The following is a 25448-nucleotide window of genomic DNA, read 5'->3' as shown; positions in this document are numbered from 1 at the left end:
TGTCCTCAGTTCTTTTTGCTTTCTCCCCAAGACTGAAGTTAGTAGCAGATACAACCTTACTGGGATTTAGGGAATCACTCTTGTGATACTTACCCTAGATCCCAGTTCTCCAAAGGGTCCAATTGGTCCTTCTTCTCCCTTAGAAATAAATCAGAACAAATCATGGCTTCAAATAGTGTTTAAAAACAGAAATCTTAATGTGTTGCATTTATTCTGCAATCTGAAGCTTGTTAGGGGATACAAAAAAAAAAGTTCTACCACAACCCCCTTACAGTTTGGAATCCAATCTTCTCATGTTTTAATATTTTGCTGATTGTCCCATATTTAATTCAAAAAGAACATGTGAAATTGGGTTACTTTTTAAATTGGTGGATGGCATACATTAGACAGGAAATTAGGGTGGAGGAGATTAAAGTAATTAAGAATCTCTGAGATTACTAAGGATAATTTCTAACTTGTTGCCTACACAGAAATGCAACTCTGTTCTTGGCAGATGAAAATCAACACACATATTCACGGTATATTTAACAATCACTTATACGGGATGTGCTCTAGGCCCACTCGATACTTCATTCATTCATTCATTCATTCATTCATTTCATCTTCTTCCCTCCTCCTTCCTTCTCCTGCTTCTTCTTCTTCTTTTAAGACTGAGTCTCTTCTGTAGCCCAGGCTTGCCTCAGATTTGTGATCCTCCTGCCTCAGCTTTGCAAGGGGTGGGATTTTGGTGGTGCTGCCACACCTGGCTAAGGCACCAGTTTGTACATTTTAGTTTTGTCTGCAACTCTTGATACACAAAAGTACATCCTATCCTGTCTGAGTGTAGCTTTCAGAGCACACTAGATCTTACTCAAATGAGACTTACTGTCCAACGCTGTATTCTTCACTAATTTTTAGTCAAATTAGCTACAATGTCACAAAATGTAAAAATCTGGTATGTTTTTTGTAAGGGTCAAGACTGAATGGTGGAAAGAGAACAGAGATAAACATAATCAAAGAAAACCAAGTTCTAGGCATTATTTTCCAAGGAGAAATAAAAAGCAACTGTGCTCCATTTACAAACATGTTTATGATATGTATTGATTTTCTCACCTTTAAGTGAATGGTTGATATTATTACTTTGTTTTACCACTCTTGACTGCATGTATAGACCTCCTTAGCCCCACAGGCCTTATATATTTGATAAACAGACATTTTGTTCGATTGACAAGCCAACTAAATATAATTTATTCATTCACAAATATAAAATAGTCATAGGCAGTAAACATGAGTTCTAGTGCATATACTGGTTTCAGATTCTTCAACACTTCATTGGCGACTACTGAAATAAATCACCAAAGAGCTCAGAACTCTGTAAAGTGATTCCAAATTCCACCCATAAGTGCCAATATAAATAACTTGAAATCCTTTATAGAGAAAATCATTCATGCTAAGGAAATTCTTTTCATTAGGCAAAAACTGAAGCGTCACAAAAGTAAACAGAGAAATTCTAACAAAAACTTGCTGACTGGACATGAATTTCCTCCGTACCTGAGTTCCTTTGAGACCTGGAGGCCCAGGGGGCCCTCTGCTTCCAAGATGTCCCTACGAAAGCAACACAAATATAAAAGATGGGAATTATACACTGATATATTTTTATCAGCCAGCATTACCAGAGAGATGGGAATACTGTTGGGTACCACTTCTAATTAAGACATCAAAATAAGATGAGACTGAAGCTATGCAAAACTACAAATATCTAGAAGATGCCAGGTTTCAAATAATTTTTTGCTATTTTTCAACTTTCAGACGTCTTTTAGGACAATTCTTTTTATTTAAAGCAATTGGCAAAGCTGTTGTTATTCTGTGCATAAAGTATTCCAGACGTCTTTTGAGAGACGGGTAGAGTGTGGCATGTGTTATTCATATAAAGGGTCCTTCATCTCCATCATACATGTTGCTAAAAGAAGGGTAATTTGCATAATAAATGAACTTATCACCTGGACTTTTAAAGACTATTAAATTCTTCTGTTAACACTAGAAACATTTTAAAAAGGTGATTGCTCACTAGGTGAAAACTTGTTCAAAATAAACTGTACAGCTGATCTCTTGTTCATCAAACACTATCCAACAGCCATTTGACTTGGCATTTTATTGGTGGTTCTGTTGGAAATGTGCAATGTCTCAGAACAGTTTTATGCACAACCTTCCTAAGTTTATTTTGCATGATTGTTACAATGTTTTTGTCACAATTAAGAGTTTATTTCTTTTTAAATCGGTTTTAATCGTAGCAAATAACTCCATGGCGGTAAAGAATAGATGTCCCTTGGTGACTTGCATTTTTAGTTTTGGGATTTATCAGTGACAAGACATATGAGATCTTTCTACAGATCTTGCTCTTTCTTGACGATGCTTTGATTCGAGGAAGAAGTGGAAACTGGCTGCTTAGCTCCAGTGTGCATCTCTGCAAGTGAGAGACGTGAATATTATCACTCAAGAAACTACAGCACTCAGGCCAGCAAAGCAACTTTTAACGGACTTTTCCTGTTTGTAAAAGGGAAAGATGCATTAGGGAATGGAAGTGAGAATATGCTGGTTTATGTTAGTCTAACACATTGATCCACTTATGACAAAAAATGACTTTAATTTCCTCCAAGGAAACATTTCTTCCCCTCTTGACCTTGCAGTTGGAGGTTAAAGGTCTCTAACCCTGACTGTAATGGTTGATGTGCAACAGAGACTAGATTTCGTCAACTTCAATTTCCCTAGAGGCAGAGATTGGTTTAGCAGTGAGCAAAGGACAGACTCCCCTCTCCCAATTTCCAACCTCAGTGAAACTGCGGAAGAGTCAGTAAGGACGCCCAGATAAAGTAAGAGACATCGCGTGTAGATGGGTTGGAACGCTAATATTGTTAACATGCCCAGGATTCAGAAGGAGACCAGCACATTCAATGCTTCACTGTAAAGCTCCAGAGTTCTCTTTGGTAGGAACATGGAAAAAACCTAAAACTCGTAGAGAACCACAAAGGATCCCAACAGCACAAAGTCTTGGAAAGAAACATGGAGCTGGAGTTGTCGTGCTTGCTGACCTTAAAGCATATCGCAAACTGGTCATTTAGGATGAAACTGAGTTCCCCTGCCCCCTTTAATCTCTTACTTCAACAGGTTAAAATGGATTAGACTTGAATATAAGATCTCAAACCACAGTTCATACAGAAGGAAATATGGGAAAATGTCAAAATGCTGCTGGTGCCATTGCCATCAAAACAGAAACAATGGGAGTACAAATGAGGGAGTAAAATGACCTCACACCGAGAGCTTGGGTGCCAAGAAGGACATGAGCCATATGCCCAGAGGGCAGCCTGCAGGCTGGGAGGAAACGTCTGCAAACCACGCACCCAACGTTGCATTGAAATCAAAATGTGTAAGGGACTCCTACTGCTCAACTCAAAACTCCACACAGCCCACTACAATTTGGGCAAATGATTACGTTCAAAAGAATTGTAAACAGGGGCTGGAGAGATGGCTCAGAGGTTACCAGCACTGTCTGTTCTTCCAGAGGTCTTGAGTTCAATTCCCAGTCACCACAAGGTGGCTCACAACCATCTGTAATGAGATCGAGTGCCCTCTTCTGGCTTGCAGGCATACATGCAGGCCGAAAGCTGCTATTATGTATGCTGTATACATAATAAATATATATTTTAAAAAGGAACTGTAAACAGACTCTCAGAGATCTGCACGTCTATATCTGATGACACATTATTTACAATAGCCAAGAGTCTAGTTACTCTATCGTCCATTGATGAGCGAGTAGAGAAAAGCACGTTATATACAGATGATGCAGCTTTTAGCTTTAAAAGAAAGGAACCAATGTCATGGGCTTCAAGATAGAGAAACCTTGAAGACATTATGCTAATGCAATTAGCCAGGCACAAAACAGCAAATTCTGCAGGACTCAACTTATATAAGGTATATAAAGTACACAAAACCGTAGAGGATCATAGTAAATTGGCCTTGTCTGGAAGAGATACAATCAGGGGATGCTTTTTAGTGGGCATTTTAAACGAGCAAGATGAAAAAGGTCTGGAGATCTGCCCTGAACAACAAGCACACACATATTAAATATTACAATACTTACTACACACCGATGAAGACATTAGGAAGACACTCTATGTCGTGAGTTTTGCACAAACGCACATGCTTCCGTGCACACATGTGTGTGAGCACACACACATCACTTTCCTGCAGGTTTGTTGGGATTGTGGTTTCTATGCTTCAACCTTATATTTTTATATTTAATATCTCTCACAATTGGCTTCTTAACCTCTTGGAGTCGGACAGATCTCTTTCTGTACTGCTTTTATTTTACAGACTCTCCACTTGACTAACCCTAACCCATTCAGTGTTGTTGCAAAAATATAAAAAATAAAAAAATACGGTTGTCTTTATCCCCCACTAGATCCGGCACCGCAGTGCCCCAAGATATCTGCTGGATATCTTGCCAGAAGCACACATTCCAATTCTGTGTTGGCCCCACACTCCATTACACTTAAATCTACACATGAAAGAACACACAACACAGTAACCTTAGATCCAATTGATAAGATATAATTGCCCACCTAAACACACAGAGCCCAGTACCCTCCATCCCTTAAGAACATTAATAACAACCTGTAAACGCACAGAGCAGAATCTTAACGTCACCTCCCATGGCTTCTCGCCCTCTCCCTCATGTCTTCCCTCAAGCTTCTCTCCCACCCATCCTTCCTTCTCCTCCAATGACAGACCTCCTTCTATCCTGTATTTCCCTGTATCCTGTATTTACAAATTCAATGGGGAGAAGGTTCTGGTGAAGTCAACTGAGTCCTGAGTGGTGACTGGGCAGCTGTCCTTGGGGCAGTGGAATTAGCATCAAAATACAGTTCAACAATTCAGTTCAAATCCCAATTTGTCTGTGAAATCTCCAAGAAATATGGCCATGCCAACTAGTCTCTCCTCTAAAACTCTCAGCTATCCGCTTATCCTCTGCCGCCTAATAATTATGCTTTTAACGTTTCCCACGTGGAAGACATTTTTTAGAGGATTATAAATTCCTAGTACAGAGAAGACTATGTCTTAATGTCATTTTCTAGCTACCGCTTAATATAGTACAAGTGATAATACAGAAAAACTTTATCCACTATACAAACTCAATAAATATTTCTCAGCTGACATAGCCAAGAGAACAGAACTGTTAATACAATAAATATGCATATAAAATCTTGACTTAGTGGGCGGAAAGTCGTCTAGGGGAATGATCTAGAGTCATGCATCCTTTTCTTGCTAAGGTGGTTTCCCCCTATACAGATTAACATATGACATGTTGGAGTCAGTCAGGGCAAGAACTGTGTCCATGTATTACTCAACAAAACCTCACAGATGCTAGGTTTTCTCTGTAGGCTTCCCGGGACTGTAATACAAGACATAGTGACAGCTGGTTTCAGCATTCCCAATTCCATAGACAAAGCAGCAACACAAGCCACTGGAGCAGCAAACACGGTATCCCTCTGTTTACCAGAGAGCAGAGAATATTTACTGGGTACTCGTACTTTCTCCAGCAACCAGCGGAGGATGTGGTTTTGCTGATGTTTATGGTGTTCTTGAAAGCAGCTTGCCAAACTGAGTGTCTCTCAGGAAGGCTTACTGAAGAATGTTTGTATCTGTATACAGATACACACACGAAACTCCACAGTCAGTAGAACCATAAAGGACACAAGTTTGCAATCCTGGTTTGAGGTTTTCAGTCAACTGGCAGAAAATGAACAGAAGATGAAAGGCTTTTGCAGAGATTTTGCCTGGAAAGAATCCTCCCTTTTATTGAACACAGGGCAGCCATTTCTTTTCGAACGCAGTGTGCATGGTTTTCTTTTAAAAATGCATTTATGTTTATTTCATGTGTGTAGGTGCTTGCCTACAGGTATGTATTCAGACAGTGTGTGTATCCGGTACCCACCAAGGACACAAGAGTGTCAGGTCCCCTAGAACTAGAGTTACAGATGGTTTTGAACCACCATGTGGGTGCTGGGAACAAAACCTGGGTCCTCTACAATAATGGCAAATGCCCATCCCCACCGAGCCACCTCCCCAGCCCTGACCTAGTGATTGGCGATTGTGTCAGTATGGCTCTAGTAATTAGCATTATTCCTGCTTCCTAAGCAAGACATGCGATAAAACTAAGTCTAAGGATGTGTCTAGGACATGGTACACATTGCCGAAGAATCATATCACATACATGGCATAAGTACAGTTGGCTTTGTTTCTCCTGCCTCGAAACAAGTTCAAGACAAATGAGAAAGACCCAGGCAAAATCTGACCTCTCATTCTTAAAGCACAAAGTCATGCTCTCACCGTTACCTTCTCTAATCCTTTTGATAAAATAGTTTCTCCTAAAAGTTGCTTTAAACTCTAGCCATCTACATAAAATAAATTAGTCCACGTTATTATTGTGACTGTATCTATAAGCGCCTATTGATGAGATAATTTTAGAAGAATGCACTCCAAGAAGCAGTCGTGATCTGTTGTCAATTTAACAACTGGTATTTGTTAAAGTATCTGGCTTTCATGCTTTTTACTCAACTTTTTAAAAAGGTGTGTGTGTGTGTGTGTGTGTGTGTGTGTGTGTGTGTGTGTGCGCTGCACAGTCCCCCCCCCCACACACACATATGCTAAGATGTTCATGTAGAAACCTGAAGATCGGCCTTGGAAATCTGCACTCTGTGAGTTCCAGTGTGTGATTGATCTGGGGTCTCCTGTCCTTTCACTCTGTGAGGTCCAGTGTGTGATTGATCTGGGGTCTCCTGTCCTTTCACTCTGTGAATTCCAGTGTGTGATTGATCTGGGGTCTCCTGTCCTTTCACTCTGTGAGTTCCAGTGTGTGATTGATCTGGGGTCTCCTGTCCTTTCACTCTGTGAGGTCCAGTGTGTGATTGATCTGGGGTCTCCTGTCCTTTCACTCTGTGAGGTCCAGTGTGTGATTGATCTGGGGTCTCCTGTCCTTTCACTCTGTGAGGTCCAGTGTGTGATTGATCTGGGGTCTCCTGTCCTTTCACTCTGTGAGTTCCAGTGTGTGATTGATCTGGGGTCTCCTGTCCTTTCACTCTGTGAGGTCCAGTGTGTGATTGATCTGGGGTCTCCTGTCCTTTCACTCTGTGAGGTCCAGTGTGTGATTGATCTGGGGTCTCCTGTCCTTTCACTCTGTGAGGTCCAGTGTGTGATTGATCTGGGGTCTCCTGTCCTTTCACTCTGTGAGGTCCAGTGTGTGATTGATCTGGGGTCTCCTGTCCTTTCACTCTGTGAGGTCCAGTGTGTGATTGATCTGGGGTCTTCAGATGTGGTAGCTGGTGCTTTCCCTGCTGAGCCAACCAGAAGGCCCATCGATCCATTTTTAACATTATTTTAAAACTTACTTCAAATATTTTATTTGTGAGTGCATAAGCCTGCTTACCTGTATGTGCACCATTTGCACAAGCTTCTAAAGGAGGCCAGAAGAGGGCATGGAATTCTCTGAAATTGTTACCAGTGGGTATAAGCCACCCAATGTGTGTGCTGGGAATTGAACCTGGGTTCTGTACAAGAGCAGCAGGGCCCTCCCTGCGGAGCCATCTCTCCAGCTTCTACTTTAAACCTTTCAGTTGTAATACTAAAATAATGACCTAAAAGAGATCTTAAGATCACCATTGCAACCATATTAAAAAGGTCAGCTGACTTTAAGGTTTTTCTCTTCCATCACAGTGAAATGTAATACGACTCTCCACCAAGCATGGTACAGCTCCTGGCACATCAAAGTCAACCATTTCTTCCTGATTCCCAAAGACTTCAAATCTCTAGCTCAATTCTCAAGGCTCTCACAGCGCACTCTCAACACTTTCCAGCAACTTATGTGTTTACTATATATGGTGTGTGTGTGTGTGTGTGTGTGTGTGTGTGTGTGTGTGTGTGTGTGTGCCTGCATGATTTCATCTGCACCATGTGTGTGCAGGACCCACAGAGGTCAGAAGAGCGTGTAAGATTCCCCCGAACTGCAGCTACAGGCCATCATGAGCTGCCATGTAGGTTCAGGGACTGAACCTGTGTCCTCTTCGAATGCAGCCATCTCTGTTAACCAGTGACCTATTTCTCCAGCCCCTATCGTCCTTTTATACTGTACTTATAGTTTTCTATAACTATTTATATTTCGTGTCAAACTAGAACACCACCCACAGAGGCTAATGCTTCTTACACAATGGTTATTATTTTACCCGTAGCACCTGACATAACACAGAAAGCAACACGATGTAGATTGAATGAGTGAAGCATTGAGTGAATGAACAAACGAAGATGCTTGTGTTCAAGTCCCTAAGCAGGTCAAGGCTGGAGCAGCCCGGAGACATGTAACACCATCCTCTGTACTGTACGTCTTTCCTTTCTCATTTCTACATCTTATCTTAGTTTACTGATGGCTATTATTTTTATGTGTCAAAATAAGTATCTTATCACACTCATGCAGATCTGCAAATTCTCCCAAGTTCTCTCTATTTTTCCCATTAGAGGTCAATATGTTGTATTAAATCAAAGTCTCTCTCTCCCATCACCCTCCTTATCAAGTTATCATGTTGATTTTTTTACATCTTCGAAGTAATTTTTATCCATATCTAGTCAATATATCATCCAGCCAGTGCATTTCTTCTAGTTCCTGTTGTGAAATTCCTAGCATTTTATTCCGGTCACTGTAATACATTTAAAACAAATTTATCTCTTTTCTCAAAGACCTTGTAGTCTAGCAGAGAGGCAGACATACGTAAAAAAAAAAAAAAAAAACAAAAAAAAAAAAAAAAAAACCCAAAAAAAAACAGGTTTAATAGATGGAGATAATTGTTTAATAGAGGTTTTTCAGGGACACGGGAAATTAAATTAGATGTTAAGGAAACTTGGACGGTGTTGTGTGTGATACCCAGGTACGGCTGGCTGATGAGACGTACAGGAAAGAAGGTTACATCCTCGTAAAAGAAATGCATCTGAGAAGCTGGGAGGTTTGAACAGGCACGGCATGGTGTTAGCCTATAGAGTCTGGCTAGAGCGGAGCATGAGTGCGAGCTGTGGAGCCAGGAGATGGTGAGAGCCCAGAGGACCATGTGTTAAATGTAAAGACGCGCGCATTTTCATGGGGATGCACTGCACAGATCCTAAGGACCTGAGCGCAAGCATGGCGGCCTGAGATGTATACTTCCCACAGAGCTTCTTCCTTTGGCATCGTCTCTGTGGGGGTTGAAGGAATGCCAGAATGGAGGCAGGGAGAGAAACTGGAGGTCTCACACACTAATCCCGAATAAAAAGGAAGAGGGCCTAAGCTACAACACTGGCAGTGAAAACGGCTTCAAAAAAAGAAAAGAGGAAAGTTTGAGTCAGGAGAGACGGTAAAAGGTTATAATTGATGGCACAAGGCTGCTCAGGACTCCGGAGCGGGTTTGATGCAAAGCATATGTGGACCACGTAGGGGCGGAGGCAAACTTCACAGCCGCGGGCGGAAAGAGAGTGAAACATGACCGCCCAGGGGCGGCGGTGGGTGGCAGGTGAGCTTGCCAGGTAAAACACAGGAGGCACAGTTAACATTTGAGTTTCAGATGGGCCGTGAGTGACATTTAGTTTCAATACTTTCCAAATATCTACGGCTCCATTCCCTCACAAGTTTCCCTTCCCTGAATGTCACACAGCCCACTTGTCTGCTTCACAGCTGCTCCTCAGTCATCCTGTCAGGCCATGTGTTACCTTTCTGACAACCATGAGCTCCCTTCCACCGTGCGCCCCCTCCACCGTGCGCCCCCTCCACCGTGCGCCCCCTCCACCGTGCGCCCCCTCTACGGTGCGCCCTCTCCACTGTGCGCCCCCTCCACCGTGCGCCCCCTCCACCGTGCGCCCCCTTCCACCGTGCGCCCCCTTCCACCGTGCGCCCCCTCCACCGTGCGCCCCCTCCACCGTGCGCCCCCTCCACCGTGCGCCCCCTCCACCGTGCGCATTAATCATTATCCTGAGAAGAGTTTCCGTGCTTGCAGGCACTGTACATTTCTCTGGGGGCGTGTGAAGGTGCAGGTGGTTGGAATGACTGGAAAGTGAGCCCAGGTATTCCCGAGTCTGTCACACCCCAGCTTTTTCTGTGGCTGTTGAGATCTGAATTCTAATCCTTTCACGGTGCATCAGGTACTTTACCTCGTGTGCTCTCTCTCCAGCCCTCAGCCTGTAAAGTTCTTGAAAACACAGATTAGGCCATTCCATCTAGGGTCTGGCACAGTGGCTCCCACTTGGGAGTCACCCAATAAATATTTGCTAAATGAATAAATGTTCTACATCAAATCTTTACTTTTGCTCCAGGCCAATCCCCACTAGTACATCTGGTGCAGGGTAGTAAGTCTGCTGTCCTAAAAGGAAGCCTCACACATTCACCCTAATTCTCAGTTAGAGCTCGAGGCCCACATCCACAGCCGTGCTGCAGTCTGAGGAACCCCGTCCCATGTCTTCCAAACCTCTAGACTTGGGCAAGGAAGCACAATCAGGCCCAGCACCTGCCTTATTAGTTCTTACAACTGCATTCATTATTTAATTTATTATTACTGCGTGTGTGTCTGTGTATTGGTGTGTGCACGTGACTGCAGGTATCCTAAGAGGCCAGAGGCTTCCTAGGCCTCTGGAGATAGAGTTACAGGTGGTTGCGGGTTAGTTGATATGGGTTTTGGGGATCAAACTTGGGTCTATAAGAGCAGTATATGCTCTAGACCAACTACTGAGTCATCTTTCCAGCTCATTACCCAGATTTTGTAGTTCCTTTCTTCTCCTTTAACTTCTTCCTGGTCTGAACTATGCTTTATAGTAACTTAAGGGCTATCTTCTAAAGACACAAACCACATGGCACATTTGCTACTTAAATAACTTGGATGACTCCCTGATGCCTGTGCGATCAAGTAGAAACTATAGTCTGGTCATGAGTGTGCCCAGCTCTGGGATTCCCTGAGCCCAGTATGAAGAGCCCAGACTTGGCAATCACCTCGTTGTGAAAACCCTGGCTGTGCTACTATGTTATGTGACTGAGTACATATCTTCTTTTTACATTTTCAAAATGTTTTATTTATTGCATTCATAGATGCTGTGATCAGCATCTGGATGGTGGAGGGAAACTTGAGGTGATCATCTCTCTCCTTCCACCATGTAGGATTAGGGGGCTCAAGCTCTGGCTGTGGCTTTGTGGCAAGTACAGTTCCATATATACATATACACATGCGCATATATGTGTGCATGCGTATGCGCGCACACACAGGTGCACACACACACAGGTGCACACACACATATGTATAAGTACCGTTCCATATGCTGTGTGTGTGCATGTGTGTGTGTGTGTGTGTGTGTGTGTGTGTGTGTAGTGTACTGATAGGTGTAGCTGTTATCAATGTCTACCTTCCCTGTCCTGACGTCTCCTCCTGTCTTTCTACTCAACACTAACACCTTTCCATGGAGATAGAATTCATTAACTCCCTCATGGTTTTATTTCTAACGCTTGTCTCCTTATGATGCCCAGTCTGCATGGCCATCTGGGCCATGTCTTGATACCGAAACTTTTGATGCTGATTTCCTTGTGCAAACACAGAGCAGCAGTCAAGGTGTGAAGTTGTTCAGGTTTCCTTGTTTACATCAAGGCTCTGGGACAGCATGCATGTCCTTTTACTGTAACAATGGGCTTGATTTTAATCAGTGTTAAAATGTTCCAGCAGTCAGAAATCCTTCTCCCACTTACTGTCTACTATGGCGTTAAAGAATTGTTCTTATTATTTTTTTCTCTCCTTTAGAAAAATCCTTTGGAGTGATATATCTATGATTTTCAAATATTACCCCTCTAAGGCCTACAAGAAATTCAGAAAATCATTTAAAACTGACTGGATTCTGAACTCAGGATGTCTACTAATTCGTGGTAATTCTGGTCTTTTTCTACATGTATTAAGAATTTAAATGAGAACATTCTAGATATCTACATTCAGTATGGTTTTTATTTGTTTTTTTTTTACCTTTGGTCCTTCAGGTCCATTTTGTCCAGGAATCCCAATGTCTCCTGGAAAACCCTAGTAGATATAAAAAGGTAGAGAGTTTATTCCACAGCAAATTACCTTAAATTTATAAACCTATTAAAACCTCTTGTCTGTATCCTTGGCCCAGTTAAGACAATTTACTTTCTTCAGAATTCGATGTAAATGACTATTACACAATTGTTCCATACTGGGATAAAGGAAACCAGTGTTCTAAAAAGAGCATTTACTTTATGAATGATCCTGTGAACCACGTCGTGTGAAGAAAAGAAATGTATGCCCTAGTAATTTGAATTCCAGATTTAAAATATGGATTATGTGGAGAAAAATATGTTGAAGATGTTTGTGTCAAAAGACAGACAGGGCAGTGAACCTAAAGGACTTCCTACCAGGCTGGTTGCCAAGGGTTCTGAGATAGTTAACACAGATTTAGTGACCGTTTTACTGGTCAGTAGGAATCTGTTTTACCTGATATTTATTTCATGCATTTATAAAAGAAAATTCATCTAATGTCTTCAAGCCTTCTCTCCTGAGTACTTTATATTTACTAGGAGGAAAAGTCACAGTGGCCTTGAAGTAATAGACTTGTCTTCTAGTTCATGTTGAAACACTGGGTAGCTGACCTCCGTCTCTTACCCACCATTCTCCTCTTCCCCAACGTTCACTACTCGAATGAATATTACCTAGAGCTCCGAGCCGAAGGGTTTTACACCTCACCTTTAAATGCTTCCTTTTCTTCTCTTAAAACTCTGACACCACAAAGCAACTTAACGCAGTGTTTTGTCTTGTTTTATTTTCCTGTCAGACTGTAAACTCCTTGGGTGTACTTCATGTGTTTTCCAGTGTCATACTCCCCAGCAAGTACGACGACATCTGGTTTGTAGCAATTACTTTAAAGAGTTTTGTTGTTGCTGCTGTTGTCGAGTGGCTGACTTATTTCTTTTGAAAAGGAGGACAGCATGTCCTGTGGCTAATTTGCAGATCCTTGGTCCTCATTTACAACCAGTCAGAACACTGGCTGAGAGCACCCTCATGGATACATTCATGAATCGTCCATTTTCCAGATGACCCCAGAACACCTTAGCATACCAGCCATCAAGAAAGCCATCACAAGGGGTAGGGGATTTAGCTCAGTGGTAGAGCGCTTGCCTAGCAACCGCAAGACCCTGGGTTCGGTCCCCAGCTCCGAAAAAAAAGAAAGCCATCACAAACATTGAAGCTAGAGTAATTAAAAAAGATAACTCAATAAAAAAAAAAGATAACTCTTAAGGTGCTTGGATAGGAGCTCACAAACCAAATATGGAGGGAAAGGATTTTTTCTCATGGGGAGAAAAAGTGGAATAAGCTTAACCACAATAAATATGTATAAATTTTAGGTTCAAACAAGTCAACTTTAATATTATATATATATGCATATATATATGTTATATGTACAGGATAAATGGAAGGCAACTCATGAAAAACCAACGATTAAGCATTCATTTGCCTGTGTTTACATTCTGTACAGCTTTCTTCCAAATAGTAGGTGAGGGCATTCCAGCCTTCCCCAAAGCCTGTAGTAACACCTCACATGCACCTCCACAGACGTGTAAGACATGTGCCTGCAGGCGGAGGAGCATACGACGACTTGTGCTGACTTGCCAAAACAAACCTCAGTCTGGTCAGGACTCTGGTGTGTGACTACAATTTTCAAGAAGAACACAAATCAAGGACCATATAACACCACACCATGAGACTATGATCAGCGCAGACTGTGGGAGAGGCTGTTAGTCAGATGGCTTTGTGCTTCCTCAGCTGAATTATAAGGGGGTGAAGGATGGAGAATGAACTTATACACGGAAAGAAACCCCACGTTTGAAGACAAAAGCAAGACACAAGAAGGGGTTGGGTGGCCACAAGCAGTTCTGCCTTAGCCCTTCCAGCACTTACAGGGAGATATGTCTGAACAGGCTCTTGTGACTGTGGCTTGTTTTTACAATGAAACAGTAACAAAAATCATGCAATTCTAGTTAAACATGGATGTCTGATGTATGTGAACACTTGCATCTTTTGTGACTCCAAATATCAACAGGATACACGAAAATAGATGCAAAGCGCCACAGACGAAGGGAACGGAGCAAAAGTTACCAAAAGAAGTAGAACGTTTCAAAATTAAAAGCTTATTGAAGATCTCTGAAGTACATCTGCACAGTTATTAAAAGGAAAAATTATATGTCCTTCCCACATGGGTTAGCTTAGAAACTTGGCCAATGAACATTTTCAATATTTTAAATATTCATAGCTGGATTACTTCCAAGTAGAGACCCTTTCATTTAAATAATACATTCTAAAGTAGAAAAAAACACAGTTAACTGGGTCACCTGAGTTTTAATGATGATCTGCAGAGAGGAATTTTCCATTTAATGTTTAAATTTACTGCCCAATCTGTAAAGCCAATGATGGTACACTGATATATGTGCCAAGCACTGAAATGTCAGAGAGTTTACATGCTAAAAAGTTACAGTATATTCTTAAGGCCAAGACGTTTTCATTTTAAAAATCACATTGGCAGGCAAAATCTTCAGTAAGTGAAGTAAAAACAAAAATCTGATAAAGAGATGTCCAGAATATTCAATGCTTTATATTTTAAATAACAGTGACAAAGAGCTTCTCCCACAAAGAGCCTCACTGTGTCAGTTAAGTCATCATATCACAGTTCTTGAACCTAGGCAGGAGGGGGAGGAGGAAAGGAGGAGGGAGGAGGAGGAAGATGAGAAAGAAGAGAGGAGGGGAGGAGGAGGAAGATGAGAAAGAAGAGAGGAGGGGAGGAGGAGAAGGAGGAAGATGAGAAAGAAGAGAGGAGGGGAGGAGGAGGAAGATGAGAAAGAAGAGAGGAGGGGAGGAGGAGAAGGAGGAAGAGGAGAAGGAAGAGGAAGAGGAAGAGGAGGAGGAAGAGGAGGAGGAGGAAGAGGAGGAGAAAGAGGAGGAGGAGGAAGAAGAGGAAGAGGAGGAAGAGGAGGAGAAGGAGGAGGAGGAAGAGAAAAGCCTGACTTCTGGTGCTTTCTTAACAGAAAGTCAGATCACAATTTGTTACTGAGAAGCAGAAAAATGAGGTAGCTTTAAAAATAATAAGTGCAAATGTGTCTTCTATTCAGAGCCTTCACATCTGTTTGCTGTACAGAGAGTGATTCAGTGTTCTCTCCAGTAAAAACAGAGTTTTATTATTCTCTAATCACTAAAGGCTGGAGACTAATTCACATGCATTTTTATAACAAAACCTGGGAACCAAGGCACTAGCAGATTGCATTTGGTTCCTAGGAAATCATAAAAGTGAAATACTGCCTTCTTACTTAGTGGTAGCCAAAAGCTCAAAAAACTAGTTTCCTAAGAAGGTAAATATATGGTATTTTATGGCACACGTTGGTATTTTGAGTAGCTTTCCAATGAGACTAATATATTTCAGTTTTTAACGGAGATCTATATTTCATCCAACTAAAATTGCAAATGGGTAAACAACAAACAAAAAGGTAAATATAATGGCTGAATTAATGAAAATCAGTTGAAAGACGGAGCAAACTGCATGAACCACGAGTGTCGTATACTACGTGAAAAGGCCAGACTATGAGTCATTTATACAAATACTTTGGAAAATGTGAATTAATGTAGAATAACGAAAAATGTTTCAGAGACTTCCTATGGAGGAAAGGGGCAAGAATAATAGAAGAAAAAGATAAAAAATTAAAAATTATAAAGATGCAATTCCTGGCTTTGATAGCTATATCTGTTGTTTTGACTTAATAATGATATGACAAATTATTCATAAGTAAAATATTCAGTTTAATACTTTAATTTTTGCCACATATCAATTATATAATTTAATAAGTTTTTTTGTTGTTATTTAATAAATTGGTATTGGGTACTGTGATAGATGACATTCATAATTAATTTCATAAGATCTAGAATCACCCAGGAGACACCAAGTACACCTGTGAGGGATATTTAAGTTAGCCTCTGGGCATGACTATGAAGGATTGTCTTAATTAGGTTAACTGAGGTGGAGAGAACCACTTACACGGTAGGCAACACCATTCTCTAGGCTTGCACACTGTGGGCAACACCATTCCCTAGGCTTGCACACTGTGGGCGACACCATTCCCTAGGCTTGCACACTGTGGGCAACACCATTCCCTAGGCTTGCACACTGTGGGCGACACCATTCCATAGGCTTGCACACTGTGGGAGACACCATTCCATAGGCTTGCATAAAGAGGAGGAAGCTAGCTAAGCACAAAGATTTTCTGCCTCTGCAGATGCAATGCGGCCATCAGCTTCTGCTGCCAGGGCTTCTCTGCCATGATGCCCTGTATTCTTGAACTGGGAGCCCAAATAATCCTTTCTCTCTTAAGTTTCTTTACTATCAGTATTTATCATAACAACAGGAAAAGTAACCAACACAGGCATGCTAGATAGCTATTTTCTGTGGTAGGCAACTGTGTGTGATGATCTTTAGAAAAGGAGGCAGAATTCACTCTCTGAATTAGTCCTTGGACAAATCAACAGACTTTAGATTTGGATTATGTTTTAGGTCAGTAGCATGTTTGATAATACGAGCTTGAAAATGAAGTCTGTGTTTTGGATCACCTGGGATGTTCTGATATGTTTTTTGTAGTAGCTTTAAATATTATAAATTGTTCTAGATGATAGTTGGGCTACTTAATGGTCACTGAAAAATGTTTAATTGTTGAACTTTAAATACATATAACCACAGTATGATTTGGACTGTAGTCTTCCTCTGAGTAGTTTTGAAATCCAAAATTAGTAGAGATGAATGCAGTCTTTTATTTAAAGAAATAGCCACAAAATACAATTGGTAAAAGCACCATGTAGATTATGAATTTGTACATGGAAGTTAGGGAAAGCCTAGTCTATTATTTGGTATAGAATGCATTAATTAAATGAAATGTTTAATAGCCTGAACTGATGGCCAAATTAAAAATGAACCCTCTTTTGTGTGTTGGTGTAAATGCATGGTTATGCACTTGTCTGTGGGTAGCGGACGTCTTTGCAAGTCCTTCCTCAGGTGCCTTCTGCCTTGTTTTCCTTTGAGACAGGATTTCTTACTGGCCTGGAGCTTGTAAAGTAAGCTAGGTGGGCTGACTGAAGTGCCTTATCAGCTACAACCACACTAACTACAGCCCCACTAATTCTATTCTAGATAGTTGTGTTGTTACAGAGTTTCAAAAGTCATCCCTCATCTAAAACTAAATGCAAAAAGAAAAACTTAGCACAGTGTGGATGGAAAGGATTGCAGTTTTACCTACTCAAGCAAGAAAGAGAACACCTTGCAGGGGAGTGGGTTCTATGAGGACGGATTTGAGACCCAGGCTCCAGCCATAGGATTTTGTTCCTTGTGCCTTTTAGGAAAGAGGCACCATGCCAGCAATATGGCGAGTCCAAGAAGGAAAGCAATATTATTAAAAGGAAGAATAAGTTTGACTTTTTCTGAATGAGAATAAGCCTCCCAAAAGAGTTAACCGCCAACAAAAATATTTGAAAGGGCAAGAGTAATAAAGTTGTTTTCCCAGTAAACTATAGGAACCAAACTCAAACACAGAGCAGGGAGCTACTGCTGATCAAGGAGCTTCCCTATCTTCGGTGAAAGTCACATGCAGAAAACGCGAGCTTCTGCCAAGAGAAACGCGGTGTGAAGACCCCATTGAGAGCACTGGTTCCCTTTCATCCCCTCCTTGCTGTTTAAGAGCAAAAAATAGCACCTCCAAACCCAGATTGATCTCATTATGATATTTTTGAAAAGTTTTGCAACCGATCACTCCTCTCCATAGATTTTCCCTTTGAGCAATCCCATGTATTTGAGCAGAAAGCACACCACAGCTGACTCCCGTATGTTTGGCATCAGGAATGCCAGGCAGAGAGAGTCCTCAAACAAGAGATGATGCAAGTCCTTATGATGCAACACGTTCCCCGGATCCACATAGCGTTCACGCATCTCTGATATCACTCTTAAAGGCACCAAAAGGATCAGACAGGAGGTCCACCCTGCAAAGCTAGACCAAACTTACAGTTTTAAAACAGACTATTCTGTTATTTGATATTCAGGCTTCAACAATCCATAGTGACAAAAAGCAGTTAGAGCATAGTACGCTGTTGGGGTGGGAGGGGGAGGACAGACAAGGGCTACAGAGTAAACAAGGGCACTGAGAGATCTGGGTTGATTACATCATCGCTCACTTGGCTTTGAGGCTTGCACAGTTTATTCATATGTCAAAACTTAAACTGTAGTTTCTGAAGTACGGTGGTACATGGATCTAACCTCAGCAGTTTGGAGGTAGAGACAGGAAGATGTGAGGTTTGGGGTTGTTCTTAGTTACATTATGGGGTGCGGTGCCAGCCTAGGCTACAGGAGACACTGCACCATGAAAACAAGTTGAATTGTATAACATAAACATATTCCGTTTGTTATATATCAATTATGACTCACTAAAACTGGCAAGGAGACAGCTAGGATTGGACGATTTAGATAATCATGCTCTGTTGGTCCCCAGTGTGTGATTAGAAGACCTTCTGACAAACAAGTTTAAGACTCACTTGAGAACTTCTTCCCATACCAAACTCGGTGAAGTTTGGATTTTGAGTGATTTCACAGGTAACACCAGCATGATCCTTAGTTCATTCATGTATTTAGAAAAATATGTTTTTAGACACTAAATACCTATCATCTACCTGGCCCATTATGGATTCCTCTGGCTGTTTTCATTGATGAATATCAGTTGACCTACCTAACACCATTGAGTGTACTAGGCACTGTTCTGGACATTGAGTGTTCTCCAGAGGAAAAGTCCTGGATTTGTGCATACAGGTTCTATAGACTTTATCTCAAAGAAAGCCTCCTTTGTGCCTGTATATTTTAGTGGCAGATGGGGTGAGGGTGACCAAGAAGCACATTCACGAGGCTGGAAAGAGCACACAGGTGCCCGAAGTCCACTGTTCTTCTGGATACGGAGTTATGAACCCAGGGCCTACAGCCTAGCATTCTCTCTCAATCTCTTTCTCAAACAAGCTTATTTCTCTGTTGCATTATACATTCAGGCCTCATAGAGAAGAATATACCTGCTCTGGGTCCTGCAGTCATACAATATACTGCCAACACAATGCCGTGTACTCCAGGATGCCTTTCAGAGTGTGCCTTGGGGAGCTCTGGCGGTGTGATCTTTACATCTTGCAGAAGTTTGTTAACATGGGGTTTGTCAGGGTGACTTACAGGCTGTAATCCGACTATGGCCATCTACCAATGGAAGATCTGTTGGTTGTTCTTCAGTCCATGATGTTGGCTGGCCTTCAGTACATGCTAGAATCCTGAAGAAGTGGGCTCTAGTGCCAATGAATGAGTGGGCACACTAGCAAGAACGAAAACAAGCAGAGGAGGCGAGAGCCACCAGCCTCCTTCTTCCGTGTGCTTTATAGAGGCTGCAGAAGGTGTGGTGCAGCTCGAAGGTGGATCTTCCCACCTCAAAAGATCTGGATTAAAGTGGGTCTTTTCACTTCAAGTGATTTAACTAATTAAAATCCCTCCTAGGTGTGCCCAGTCACTTGGGTTTTAGTTAGTTCTGGACGTGGTCAGATTGACAACTGGGAATAGCTAATGCCAACCAGGAATATCCATCACAGTGGTTACTTTGTATCAGGTCCACCATCACAGTGGTTACTTTGTATCAGGTCCGCCATCACAGGGTTACTTAGTATCAGGGCCGCTATGTTACAATCAAGAGGACATTTCTCTGTTCCAGTAAGATGTGCTTTCATGGAGGGAGATAGATGTACTTTAACCAACTCCATTCCTCCAGCATTTAACACTTAATTGAATGAGGTAATTCATCCTTACTTTTTGCGTCTCTGTACATTATGCAGATGAGGTTCTGAAATCCAGCATTCCAGCATAACTATGTAGAGACTTGGGTAAACTCTGTCTGCTTCACCCCACAATAGACTTAGAGCTCAAGACAATAAAGATTGCTACTTTCTGGCCCGTACTCTGGCTTATGGTTCCCCGTATACTAAGTTTAGTTTCCTAAGCTCTGTAGTCCTCTTCTGTAACACAGCCCACCTCAGGCGCCAGTGTCTGCATCTCTCCTGCCACCCCGTGAGCACATTGCCCCAGTGAATCAGTGCAGACCTGGTGACTGTAGGAAGTGCTGTCAATGACATGACCCACCGTTGGTCTCTGGAGACTCTTGTGTCTTTTACCAGCCTCACTGAGTCATCTGGCTAACTCGTTAGCTTCCAAATAGCATAGAATTTAGCACACTATCTGCTCTGGTGATGAGGGTGTGTACATTGCAGGGACGTGGCCTCTTAGAGAAGGAAGAACGAGGTGCCAGGAGATGAAGCAGGTTCAAACTCAGTCCTCTACACTGCTATTAAACTCAGTTCTCTACACCGTTATCAACGCTCCTCCAGGGAGAAGGCTGTCCTCGCCAACATGCTTAGCTGCCACAGAACTCCTCCTTACCAGCTTCTAAGATGTGTTTCCCTCCACCAGGTATAAAAGAATCGGAATCTGCGACTACTCGTGGCAGAAATCTGTTTGGAAAGCTCACTTGAAAACTGAGACTGTAAGCAAGCCTCTTCCTTTTCAGAAGTAAGAATTACAGTATGAGACCAGACTCCATAGCCATTAAATACATTGCCCCCAGTAGCCTAGAATCTAAGGTTGTATCCAATTCAGTGCCCATCGACTTCGCTTCCATGTTTCTTGAAGTGGTCTTGAGACAACAGTTCAACATGTAGCTACATAATCTTTTCCAAACCTCCTAAGTACTGGGGTTGTAGCGTGCTCACCACAGAGAGCTAGAGTGTTCTCCCCCTCTGTCTCTCCGTGTCTCTCTGTGTCCCTGTGTCTGTGTGTCTGTGTCTGTCTGTCTCTGTGTCTGTGTCTCTGTGTCTCTGTGTCTGTGTCTGTGTGTCTGTGTGTCTGTGTCTGTCTGTCTCTGTGTCTGTGTCTCTGTGTCTGTGTCCCTGTGTCTGTGTGTCTGTGTCTGTCTCTCTCTGTGTCTGTGTCTGTGTGTCCGTGTCTCTCTCTGTGTGTCTGTATCTGTCTCTCTCTGTCTCTCTCTTCTCTGTCTCTCTGTATCTCTGTCTCTCTCTGTGTCTCTGTGTCTCTGTCTCTGTCTCTCTGTCTCTCTGCCCACCCGCCCCCTCTCCCCTTTTTCATTCTTTTAAACCTTGCCAGAAATCAAGCCCAGGGCATGGACGTGATACATGCCAGACAAGTTCTCGGCCAGTAGACAACTCTGGATACCTCATCCTTTCACGGTCTTAGTTGTCATTATATAAACTACAACAAATGTCTACTTCAGCTAATCAGTCTTAACGACTGTGTGAAAACCTACTATGTGTTATGACCTAGATAACTATGCTTTCCTTATAAGATATACCTGGTGGGTGCAGAACGGTCTTTCTCTCTCCTGGCCTTTACTCACAAACAACCCAACTGAAGTCCAATTCCCATGCTTCTGTTTTCTCTGATGCTAACAATAAGCTATAATAGCCAACTTGCTTATCTCTCACACGAAGCTTTCCATCTTGTGCAGATCTTACTTTTCCCAACTAGAATGTACATTTTTTAAAACTATGGGTGATATGTTAAGAAATTTCCTGCAATTTTTATTTGGTATAGTTAAGGGCATAGCAGAAATTCAATAAATAAAGTTTTATTAGTTGATTTAATCATGTGTACTCCTTTAATACCACTTAAAATACACAGTGTGTGTGTTTGTGTGTGTGTGTGTGTCTGTGTCTGTGTGTGTCTGTGTGTATCTGTGTGTGTGTGTGAATGCGTGTGTGTCTCTATATCTGTGTCTGTGTCTCTGAGTGTGTTTGTGTGTGTGTGTGTCTGTGTGTATCTGTGTGTGTCTCTATGTCTGTGTCTGTGTGTGTGTCTGTGTCTGTGTGTACGTGTGTGTCTGTGTGTGAGTGTGTGTGTCTGTGTATATCTATATGTGTGTCTCTATGTCTGTGTCTGTGTGTGTGTCTGTGTGTGTGTGAGTGTGTGTGTGTCTGTATGTGTCTGTGTGTATCCGTGTGTGTGTAAGTGTGTGTATGTGTCTGTATGTGTGTGTGTGTGTGTGTGTGTGTGTTGGGTATGAACATGTGAGGAAGTGCTCATAGATGGTGGAGGAGGGTGTCAGATCCTCTGGAACTGGAATGACAGAGGTTGGATTGTAAGCTGCCAGATGTAGGTCATGGGCACTGAACATGGGTCTTCTGCAAGAGCAGTACCCAGTCCTAACCATACGCTATCTCTCCAGCTTCTGTTAGCAACTTGTAAAGTGACAATTAAAGAAAAAAAATTCCTAATCAACTCCAACTCATAAAAGATATCAAGGATGTAACTGAATTAGGTGAAAGGAACCTGTTAACACTAACACAATCATCTGACAAAGGCTGGTGCTGGCTTATTCTAGTTGAGTCTACCAAAACGTTAAAAATAAACATTCACTAGGATGCCTTCATTTGACATGAACAAACTCTCCAAGCTCTTCCTTTTCTCTAGTGAGACCACCCGGAAAGACAAGACTAACTAGCCACTCCTGGCGTTTCTGTGATTAGTGCTGTTGACTCACTTTTGTGATAAACAGCTGGCCCAGTTTACTAAACTCTGCACCCCAAACTCAAATACTTGGCAAAAGCAGCTGCCCAGGGGAGTTAACAGCTGAATCAACAAAACCCATCACTATCCTGCTACCATATTAGAAGTCTGTGTGGGATCTCTGCTCAAAGCCGACACTACCATGCCTAGAGAAACTGCAAAATGTTCTAAATATCAATTACATGTTTTATTATAAGCAGAAAAAATATTTTAGAAAGAACAGTTTACATTAACGCAAATGATCTTTTTTCCTGAGACACCTTTAATACCACTCTGTGAAGAACAAAAAAGCAAAATACCCACCTCATTATTACAGCAATTTCATAACTTGACGGAATAAGTAAAACATACAGAACAGATATGTTTGACGTGCCTAAGGCAATGCTTATCTAGATGACCTCCAGCGAGGGGCAGGTCTAGTCAATGCCTATAGCAAATACCCACATATATGATGGCTTCCACTGCATCCTTGCCCTTCACCCACTCCTGCTAGGACTCAGAGCTTCCTATCTGGAAGGAACTAGCAGGAGCTGTTGGCCAGTCCTCAAGCAGATACCTGATCATATGGTATGATTGACTTCAGGAGTATCGAATTTTCCGATCATCCACAGTGATGCAACACCCACCCCCAGAAGGAATATTGGGTATTGGATAATCATAGACTTTTTGTTACCTTAGTTTCAGGATTCCCCTCAGGGTTGAAATAGAGATGTCTCTGAGGGGAAAATATGTTGCTTTTAAATATCAATCACTCACTACGCAGAGTGAAATATATTTATCTGGTCCTTCACTACACATAGTCTCCAACTGAAGGACCACCCCCTCTCTGTGTGACACACACACACACACACACACACACACACACACAAATAAACATGCAACAACTGTGTGCATACTGAATGGCTAAGAATCTATGGCCAAGAGGCAAAAGGATAGAAAGGAAGGCCAGGAGGCCCAGGAATGAAATATTTTTTTTACCAAAACTACAGTTTTCTCCAAGGAATGAACTGTTCCTAGTCTTCAAGGAATGGCTATTTAATTTTCATTTTATCTCATCTTAAACACAATGCAAGGAGGCTTCTGCCATATTGAATACTAATTTCTAAAGTACGAGTGACTGGAAGATAAGACAGATGCTAATTAACCTTGGAGTCTGGTTGTTAGTGATTGCTCCTCAAAGCTCTACTGGAGATGAACAACAGAATTAGATTATCTGAAGAGAAGTCTGAAAAACGGGGGTCTGGTAGAGCTCTGAGTTTTAAGAATCAACCAATCACACACATTTTCATACTTCAGTTATGTGTATGTAGTGTGTGTGTGTGTGTGTGTGTGTGTTGTGCATGTGTGTGTGCACGTGTGGATACATGTGTTGGATAAGGATGAAAAGGACATCAGAGATCAATGTTGTCATCAAAGATCTGAAAGATGTAAGGGTGGAGGTTGCTGTCAGAACACTTATGTCACCATGGAGTGGCAGGAGTCTACCACAGCCCCTGTTGTAGCCGCTGTGTCAGCGGCAGTGTCATCGTGACAGTAGATTACTAAGACTCCCCAACTCTGCTGTGTAGTTAACTGATTTAGCAAATGTATTCTTTTCCTGTTTAATTACAATAGAGAACTAAAAGTTTGCATTTGTTTGGGTTAGACAATAGTCACGTATAGTTTTTCTGTGTTACCAGATTTCTTTCATAATAATATAGTCTGAAGGGGTGTGGGCTATCAGAATATGCTGCATAGCAACACCCTAAACCACTAAACATAATGTTATACTGAATGGATTAGGAAAGTAAAAGGTGACTACCCCAGGAACAACTTGACAAGAGGCAGCTACGCTAGATGGTGAGAACAAACATTGGTAAGCTTCAGGGTCTGGCCTATTCTCTGAGGTTTTCAGAGTCCAGTGGCTATAAATGTCATGGATAATCTTCTATAGGACAAATTAAGTGTAGGATTATTTATTCTGTTATCAATAGGGAGGGTCTCCCACTGTGAGTTCAAAAGTAAAACATTCTTTCTGTAGGAGTACCACTCTCTTCTGTACACTGAATACTGTGAAGACGTCATTTTCAAAGGGAGCCCCGTGAAGCCTTACTGCCTATGCACTCACCCCAGAAGACCCTACAGCATAAAGGGAGTGGAAGACACAGACAGATACCCTCTAGTTTATGACAATCTTCAGCCAAAGGGACATGCTACCTTCAGGAGTCCAGAGGGAAGTCATGCCATCTACAACAGAAAGTCATGTGTCTTGAGGAAATAACTCTTAGTGTCAGTAGGTCCTGGCAGAGGAAGAACGCTTAGTCCTGAGGTATTGAGTGAATCCACACCCAGCCTTTCTGTGTTCTCTGGGAACTGCCAAGTCATAAATTGAGATGGAAAATTTCATAACCATGACTGAACACAAACAGGTCCAGTGGGCACAAGAAAACCTCATGCAGAGATAACCCAGACATCCAAGTCAACCCTTGGATACTCATCATATCTTCTCTCCTGGCTTTTATACAAGGCAGTACAGGTTGCTATGGAAAGGCAGGACCTATGTGCCCAGGCAGAGCAGGAGGAAAAGGCTGAGCATGATCTGGGGTGTCTCTGCTTTGTGGTTGTTAGCAGGAGATGGGCGGAAGCTGCATAGCAAGATAACCATGGATATCCTGAATCGCAGTCAAGAGGAAAACTTGCTTAATAGATGAATCTGTGAGCGGGATACCAGGTCATTGTATTCCTGGAGAGGCAAGACCTAA

General features: G+C 42.1%; 1 protein-coding gene across 7 annotated transcripts in view; it reads right to left on the bottom strand.

The window, feature by feature from the left end:
- Positions 1–25448, bottom strand: part of Col24a1 (collagen type XXIV alpha 1 chain) — a 257186-nt gene that overhangs the window by 147496 nt on the left and 84242 nt on the right. For all 7 annotated transcript variants that reach the window (XR_010064497.1, XR_010064498.1, XR_005501386.2 and 4 more), the window contains 3 exons: positions 12045–12098; positions 1531–1584; positions 94–138 (listed from right to left, as the gene is read on the bottom strand). Coding sequence is in view for 3 of the 7 variants with exons in the window: in XM_039103871.2 (XP_038959799.1) it covers positions 94–138; positions 1531–1584; positions 12045–12098 (153 nt within the window). In the remaining 4 variants the exon portion in view is untranslated. The remainder of the gene's footprint in view (positions 1–93; positions 139–1530; positions 1585–12044; positions 12099–25448) is intronic.

The sequence above is a fragment of the Rattus norvegicus genome, chromosome 2, assembly GCF_036323735.1.
Source record: "Rattus norvegicus strain BN/NHsdMcwi chromosome 2, GRCr8, whole genome shotgun sequence".
Classification (NCBI taxonomy): domain Eukaryota; kingdom Metazoa; phylum Chordata; class Mammalia; order Rodentia; family Muridae; genus Rattus; species Rattus norvegicus.
The sequence above is the reverse complement of the archived record's forward strand: the minus strand, read 5'-3'. Positions and strand labels throughout refer to the sequence as shown.